The sequence below is a fragment of the Halyomorpha halys genome, unplaced genomic scaffold, assembly GCF_000696795.3.
Source record: "Halyomorpha halys isolate HHAL.00 unplaced genomic scaffold, Hhal_1.1 Scaffold608.1, whole genome shotgun sequence".
NCBI classification, from domain to species: Eukaryota; Metazoa; Arthropoda; class Insecta; order Hemiptera; family Pentatomidae; genus Halyomorpha; species Halyomorpha halys.
This window is the reverse complement of record NW_027109708.1, coordinates 316,682-325,093: the sequence shown is the minus strand read 5'-3', so window position 1 is coordinate 325,093 and position 8,412 is coordinate 316,682. Positions and strand designations below refer to the sequence as shown.

The 8,412-nt window shown below is 31.2% G+C and overlaps 1 protein-coding gene and 1 long non-coding RNA gene across 5 annotated transcripts in view; one reads left to right on the top strand and one right to left on the bottom strand.

The window, feature by feature from the left end:
- LOC106684732 (nephrin) overlaps positions 1–8,412 on the bottom strand; it is a gene marked incomplete at its 5' end in the record, with an annotated part of 247,174 nt that overhangs the window by 2,671 nt on the left and 236,091 nt on the right. The window contains 7 exon segments of one of the 2 annotated variants that reach the window (XM_067047893.1): positions 744–919; positions 2,254–2,493; positions 3,300–3,596; positions 3,745–4,044; positions 4,124–4,283; positions 5,654–5,784; positions 5,883–6,027. In XM_067047893.1, coding sequence (XP_066903994.1) covers positions 744–919; positions 2,254–2,493; positions 3,300–3,596; positions 3,745–4,044; positions 4,124–4,283; positions 5,654–5,784; positions 5,883–6,027 — 1,449 coding nt within the window. 2 annotated transcript variants of the gene reach the window in all.
- Positions 1–8,412, top strand: part of LOC136795879 (uncharacterized) — a 44,241-nt gene that overhangs the window by 28,631 nt on the left and 7,198 nt on the right. The window lies entirely within an intron of this gene.

Below are 8,412 nucleotides of genomic sequence, written 5' to 3'. Positions count from 1 at the left end.
ATATATATTTCATTTAGTATATCCATATAGTTTTAGATGTATGGAAAGTTTGGCTGCTGTGGTTGCTTCCAGTAGCACTGGTGGGGTCAAACAAGAAGTCAAAATATATTCTAATCTAATAAGTCCATGGTGTGTGAGAAGAATGGCAATGGCTGCTGTAGACCACCTGAGTCATCCTTCTAAAGGGGAGGACTGAGAGAGCACACCTTGGAGTTTTGGAGTGAGTCAATCAGTCTTAGTGAGGTGGTAACTTACCTTGGGACAAGGTTGGGAGAAAGTTTAAAACGATATTCTATGTGTAATACTTAGCAAATTGACTGTTTCTCTGAATGGACTCAGGTGTGTTGGTGGTACATTGAGGCATATAGGATAGTGTCTTACGAGACAGTGAAGGTCCTAGCAGGGCGATGTCTCTCAATCTCCTCCTTTAAAAAGATTTGATCAAAGATAACAATTGGAGAGAAGGCTCAGCAGGAATTCTGCAGAATTTTGGAGAAGGATTGAGGAACAACACATTAGATGGAAGGATATGCTGAGAAAAAACAGAATTCAGGAATTGAGTAGACAGTGGATCACTATTACTAAAATAGCAACCCTAAGTATGATTTGATCGTTATGAAAATAACATGAATAAATTTTAATAGTCAATGAGTAAATAAAAGCTTGATTTTGACAAGTATAAACAACTTATTTTCTTGCTAAATGATATAAAATGGGCAAACATCGTTCAATGAAATTTATACCTGTTCCTTATTATGATGAACATTCTTGTAGTTTTCATAGATGTCAACATTCAACAAATTAGAATCTTTAACATTTTCGTGTAACATTTGACTTTGACTAGAACCTCTCTCCTGAGCCATTTTTAAATTTCCTGAATGGAGACTTGAATTGGCTACCAACTGATAATCTGAATCTGCTGAAATATTAAAATAATTTAGTTTTTAGATATATTACTTTAATAATATAGTGTCTAACAACTGATATAAATCTTTATTTACTCTAGAAACTACGATGTGTGAGTGTAAAAAATATTTACAGTCAATTATGTGTTTGCAATACAATGTTACAAACATAGTATATATACTAAAAATATATTTACATATCTCTAAATTCTTTATAACTAATTAGTCATCAAGAATTAAGAGATGTGGTCACAAGCTTGTGTGCATGTGTGTATTAATGAATAATATTACAATAAGGTCAATTGGGGTAACTGGGTCAAGATTTAACATAGGTTGTTGTTTATAACTCTGTACTAGCCTAAAACCATCAATAAATGACATTAATATCCAAAAAAATTGTATTTACAGCTTAAGATACAGTCTCCAAATATTTATAGTCCAATCTAAGATGAATTTAATTTTTATTGAATTTAAAAATCAAATGAAAAGAAAGCCTGATGGGCTCATTACCCCTAGAAATTTGGGTAACTGGACCATAAAGGTCTTGGTTTTATACAAACTATTGCTATTTGCATTAGGGTAAATGGGCCTGTAGGCATATGATTAAACCCCATGATGGAGGAATGTGTGGACTGGATGATGTCATGAAAATAAAAGTTGAAGAGATTAGGGAGAAAGAACTGAACCTAGTGGAGTACTGCATGGATTGTCTGGTGGTGGGATTCATGATATTTATACTAACAGTAAATGTTTGACCATTAAGGAGCGTTTTCAGAATATACAAATATTTTAGATTGTCAACTTTTTTTTTTTTTTACGTATGGAAGACCATTATGCAGAACCTTGTCAAACGCTTGTTGGAAGTCTCAGACTGTTACCGGTGTTTGTCCCATCATTTCAAATCCATTTACTGTAAATTCTAATAATCTTGCCAGTTGGTATAAAGTGGAATGATTATACTGAAAACTAAATTAAAATTCCAGAATAATGATGTCTTTTTACAACTAATTCCAACAATGTTCAAAAAATGATTAACAGACTTATGAACCTATGGTTGCTGACCTGTTTAGTATTTTTACCAGGCAAGAAAAGTATTAAGAAACGTGTGACAAGATCCCAGAAATATACCCAATTTAATCTACAGACCTGATTTATCATCAGACCACCAAAATGACACCATAATATCGTATTGTCATTGGATTCATAGATTTGTACAAAATTTAAGTTTGATTATTATCCCATTATCCATTATGGGAAGTGTGCTAAAGCTTAATTAAAAGATTTCATGTATAGCCTTGAAACTAAATAAAAGTGTTTAAAAATGGAAAGGTTATATTATTTTGTTTACCTTTGTTGCATGGAATAAGATCTGGATTGTTATCATCCATGTCATAAATTTCTCTAGCATCAATTCGTAATGGAACTTTGGTTTTCTCATTTAAGCGATTGCTGGTACTTTCAGTAGTAACATGAGCTCTATTTCGAGCTTTTAGAACTCCAAAAATAACAACAATACAGGTCATCAACATCACAGTTGCAACAACCAAAACAACGACCACTGGTGTAACATAAAAAGGAACTGGAGTACCTGAAAAATATTTTGTGAATAGGAAAAAAAAATTGAATTGAACAGCTTCAATTATAAAGCTAACACATAAAACTTGGCATAAGCTATTTATTAATATCAACTATGTTTTTCATCCCATAGCTTATTAGTGATATAAAAAAGAAAATCAATTCTTGATTTATAGAAAATAAGCTTCTCACAGAGATTGTATTAATATAAAAACATTAGTAAAAAAAAATTTGTGATTAGGTGTGAATGAGTAATTTTGGGACAACAAATAACAGTCAATTTATGCATTTAACCTTGCTTTTATTGCTTGTTAAATTTCATTTCATATAGATACACTAGAACCCAAGATAATTAAACTTTACTATGTATTCAAGTACATTTTCATATAGATCCATATCACCAAAATCATTGCTGTTCCTATAACAAACTATGTTAATAGTTAAAGCTTTTTTAGTGAAAATTACTTTTTTAATGCCATATGCCAGAGTTAAATAAAATAAAACTGGGAAAAGAGAGCTGATCTGTTTTCAAGGCATCCACACCCCTCAAACTAATTGAAGCAAAAATTACCATTTCGGTATTTACTAAGTTTTTAAGAAATATATATCCATACAAAATTAATTCCTTTGGTATATTATGTTCTTTTGAAATATTTTACAATAACTGGTAGTAAACAAAATCATATAGGATTCTGAAACCGATGCAAAACTAGTGAACAACACATTTGAATTCTATTTCTCTAATTTGTATTAAATATCTTCAATAATTAAACTTATTATATTAAATTATCAAATTACATGAAATTATTTTAATCTTACCAGTTTGTTTTTCAGCAATTTTTAGAGTAAATCCATCAAGGCTTACAATATCGCTCTTGCCCTTAGAATTGAAAGCATAAATATTTATTTTAACATTCACACCAGGATTTAAGCCTTCTACTTTAAATACAGGTTGCTTTGAAGTTGAATTAACCAAAAGGTAGTTGGTTTCAAAATTATAGACTTCTAATTGAAAATTTTGGACTTGACCCCCATCAAATCCATCTAAGCATTCTAAGTCAAGAGAATGAAGGGTTTGATTGATTAAAGTGCAATTGTAAGGTGGATCTGGTCGACCTGAAATTTAATTATCAATTAAAGCATAATAACAAAATTAAAAATATATATTCAAGAAATAATGTGAAAGTAATTAAATAATTTTGTCAGATAAATTAATTTAACTAACCTTTGAGGAATACTTTTTTTTTTAAATATGTTTTTTTACCTGCTGCAATAATATGAAAAACACATGGTTCCCTCTGCTGTCCAGCTGTATTTGATGCCCAACACATCACAGTCCCATAGTCCATTTCAGTTTGAGGAGTATAAGAAAGGGTAGATAGAGAAAGGTGAAGTGAATTATGAAATTTTGAAGCTGCTATTTCAATAGCTTCAGCAGAATTATTAAAAGACCAACGAAAGCTATCTGGTGCGGGAAATGCATCAACTTCACACATAACTCTTGCATCTTCATTTCTTGCAACTCCGAATACATGTTTCTGATCGCTTCTACAAATTGGTTTATCTAAAAAAAATCATGGTTATACATTGATTATGTGGCTCATTCATGAAATAAAATAAATTTTAATCTGCATTCCACTTACACATGACTTTTAGTTGTACTGTATTACTGTCACCATCACCCTCTACATTTGAAGCAACACAAGTATAATTTCCGGCTTGTGTTCTTCTCACAGACTGTAGTGCTAATGCTTTATGACTGAGAATAACTCCACCTTTTATACTTTGCTGAATTATTTGATTCTAGAATATATTATAATTAAAATTGTTATCTCCATAATAAATATCAACGAAAAGTTTTTGAGGTATACCAAACATAACTTGTTTTGATATATGTTTAGTTAGTAGCTCCATATATCAACAAAAAACATTGTGGTGACAGACAAATTGTGTTAATAATGGGTTTGGGGGAAGTGTCAATGCAGCAATGCTCTTTTGGAAGGAATATTATTAAATTTTTTCAATAATAATATAAAATGTTAAAATTAAATAATGATTCTTTTATTTATTAGAAAAATTATCATTTTTATTGAATACAATTTTAATATATGTTACTATTCTGATAAGAATGAATGGTATTGGATGATTTCATATGAAATGTTCATTTTTATTATTTTAGAAATTCTAAGTGGGATTAAAGGACTTTTGTTATTAGCTACCTTTATGTTTACAGTTTATAATGAGCCGTTATTAATCCTCTCTTTTTTGATAATATTTAATATCATTCCAATTGATTGCAACTTGTTTATTATGTCATGAAATATGACCATGAAAACACGTGATTTTCGAGTAATTTTTTTTTATAAGTTTAACCTTGGGCTCTTGGCTTTAAGAAACATTACTACACCATTCGCTGGTGGTTTAAAAAATTTTTGGCTGGTGGCACAGATTTGTTTAACCAACCCAGAGTAAGACCTCCACCAGCAATCGAAAATGATGAACTTAGGCTAACTGTAGAAGAAGATCCATACCTTCAGTTAAAGTACTAGGAGCAAAACTGATTACAAGTGTATCAACAGTTTCTCGATACTTAGGGACCTTGGTAAAGTAAAAAAGTAAATCTTAGTAAAGGGTACTTCATGAACTTAAGGAGCAGCAGCAGCTGAAATGTTATGAGACATGCGTTTCACTACTTAGTGGGCAAAAACAATTAGCCTTTTCTGGAAAGGATAATCACGTGTGATAAAAAGTAGATGGTATATGACAACAGGCATCAGTCAGGTCAGTGGTTACATGTCAACAAAAGACTAGGACCAATGCCAAAACAAAATTTGTTCCACAAAAATATTGGTTCCTGTATGGTGGTCAATGGCAGGAATAATTCATTTCTCCTTTTTACCTAGAGGTGAAACCATCACATCTACATTGTACTGCAGTAATATAATGTATCAAAATCAATTCTGTTATTGGAAGTTGATAATATGTTGGAGAAAATGTTAAAATGAATATCTTGAATAAAAATGATTTGATTTCATGAAGTTGTTTTACAAAATAACTTTTCCTGTGGAAACTAACATTTCATATAAAACAACCCCATATAAGGAAAAATTTATCAAGTACAAAATGCAAAAGAAGAGAAAAAGAAGTCTATCTTATCTGTTTTCCATACTAACATTGTGCTTCCATAAAACTTTGTAAGCACCAGGATTAGCTTTCACTTTACATTCGAAGTAGACATCATCTCCCTCTTCAATATCTTCTGGATTCATTTTTGATCCTAGCTCTAATCGCACATGTGGCATATCTGCAACATTGTAAAATTAGTTAAATATCAATAAAAATGTTACAAAATCATTATTGAGCATTAAATATAATTAATTATGAAAAAGAATTATAACATACAGTGAACATCTAGCTTCCAAGTAACTTCCTGGGCAGCTCCATTTACCCTTGGATTGTCTGCTCTACAGGTGAGACGACCTCCATTGTCATCATTTGAAGGAGTGAATGCGAGAGTTGAAGTGGTAACATTTTCATCATCAGAAATCTATAGACAATCATTTTTAAAAATTATATGTCATTTAATTTAGATATTATATTATATATTTCTATAAGTTACTTATGGGAATGGACCTTTTGAAAAATTTATAACTTATTTATTTTAATTATGAGAGAGAAACCACAGACTCTCCCTCTATGGTATGCTAAATGGAATTGTGTATACTTACTATATGGATATATTTTAAAGATGTCAAGGTGGTTGAGTATAATTAGTTAGTTCTGACTCCAATTGAAGATGTGAAGTACTCGAGACCAGAAGGCCTCGACAATGCATGTTCATACAAGTTAGGTAGCTGGCTAGGAGATGAATAGACAGGATGAGTCTTAAGGAACTTGGCATAAATCCTCAAAGGATGAAAACTTTACTCCGTAGAGAATGAGTCTAGCGGTCGTGAAGGGGGTGGCATGTCCTGCGGGAATTAGCCGTAGGTCCTTGCAGGAAGGAAACTTCACTCTGCAGGGAACTAGCCTACAGTCCTGAAGGGGATTGTAAGTCCTACAGGAACTAGCTGTTGGTTCTTACAAAAGGAATAAAAGGTTTAGGAAGGAGGAGAGATCCAGAGGAGACAGAGTGAAATAAAAGTTCAACATTTCCAAAAATAGCCAAAAAATGTACTGATCCACTATGTATATTATTACTCACTGCCTCCTAAGGAAGAGAGTTCCTTGAATGGGAATTTGGCACTGAGGTCTGCCAATTTGTGTTTAGTCAACTCTCTAGTTGACTGAACACAAATTTATAGTGGGTTGTTAAACATCATCAAGAAATGCTACATGTAAGACATTAGCTTTCTGTGGATCAGAAGATTCTATTGTAATCTTTGTTGATTCAAATAATATATTTAAGAATATTACAATATATAACATGGTTGTCACTGGTGTGAAATTAAAATATATACAAGAAATAATACAAATATTAATATACGGTGTTTGCCTGATGACAGTAGTAGTTCCTATGTTGGCTGGTAGGTTGCTTCATGCCGGCCCATAGCGGTTTCGGCTGTTCTAGTAGCTGCAATATAGACCAGCAGATAGCAGTGTTGCTACAAAGTTATCGTGTTTACCAATTTACTTACAACTAGACATAGAATGCAAGGTATTTAATCTCAGAGTTTTCTCCTTGTCAAATCATTTTTCAGATGTTAAAATAACTCTGGGTTCATTGCAAATATTTACAAGCATATTTGGATTTATCAAAGGACTTAACAGTAGACTGTACCATGGCAGTATTATACTACCATTGGTTCTATGGGATTGAGGATACTCGATATGTAGTTATTTGATAGGCTTTACTGATTTATTGAATTGGCATTCAAAACACAGGGTAGTACTCGTTTAAATATTAGTAAGGACTTAGCCTGGGGGTGCAGGATGTGTATTCCTGTAGTCTGTCTAGCCATGGTTTTTGCTCCTATCATGTCTTTCACCAGTGTCTCCAACCCTCTGGTCTGGTCTTCTAAATTGCACTCCTTGACTCTTCACAATGGCTTGGCCTAGCTGGTCATCTACTTCTGATCTTTGATTTTGGACTTCTAACACATTTTTAACACATTTCTAACTCATTCTAATGCAGGGGTTTTATTGTGGAGATATCTTCACCTTTGAGAAGAACAAAATTCTTTTTCATCCCAGCTTTCTCAATACACAGTAATATATATATATACATATAAAATCATTTTATGTGTTTTTTTTATTACTTGTATATAATTTTCTAGAAGAGTTTTCAATTATGTTATGAAATTATTTCATTAAATTGAATTTATATGAAAACATAACATTGAAAAATTAATTTTAAATAAAAATACAAAATTTTAAATATTCAGATTTAATTTTTACAGAAGTTTCAGGAATTATTCTGATTGTATATAGAAATGGGTGTAGTTATATACCTAACCCTAATATTAAACTGTTTACACATTAAATAATAAAGAGTTTACAGTTACAGATATACACAATGACACTGCCACTTCTCCTATAAGGTTTACATTGGCTTTCCTTCAAACTATGACCTTGGCCAATTAAAAGTTAAAGACTAAAATAATTTTTAAATATATATCAACATTAAAAATTCCGAAAATCCTTAAATCATGTTTAAATGGATAAAAACATGTTATTTTCTTATTGAATAGTTCTAAAAGCATTTTAATACATATAATGATCAGTTCAAAAAGAAATTACACTTAGAAATTCCAGATGATTACCAAGCTGAAATTATAACATAAATTTTAAATCTTTTTATTTTAATCTTAAATTTTTATTTACTTAAAACCACTTCAAAACGTTTAACTATGATAAAATACGATAATTATACAATATCCTTTTTTTGTTCACATATACATTTTAATATTTATATTTTGATGACGGTGATATG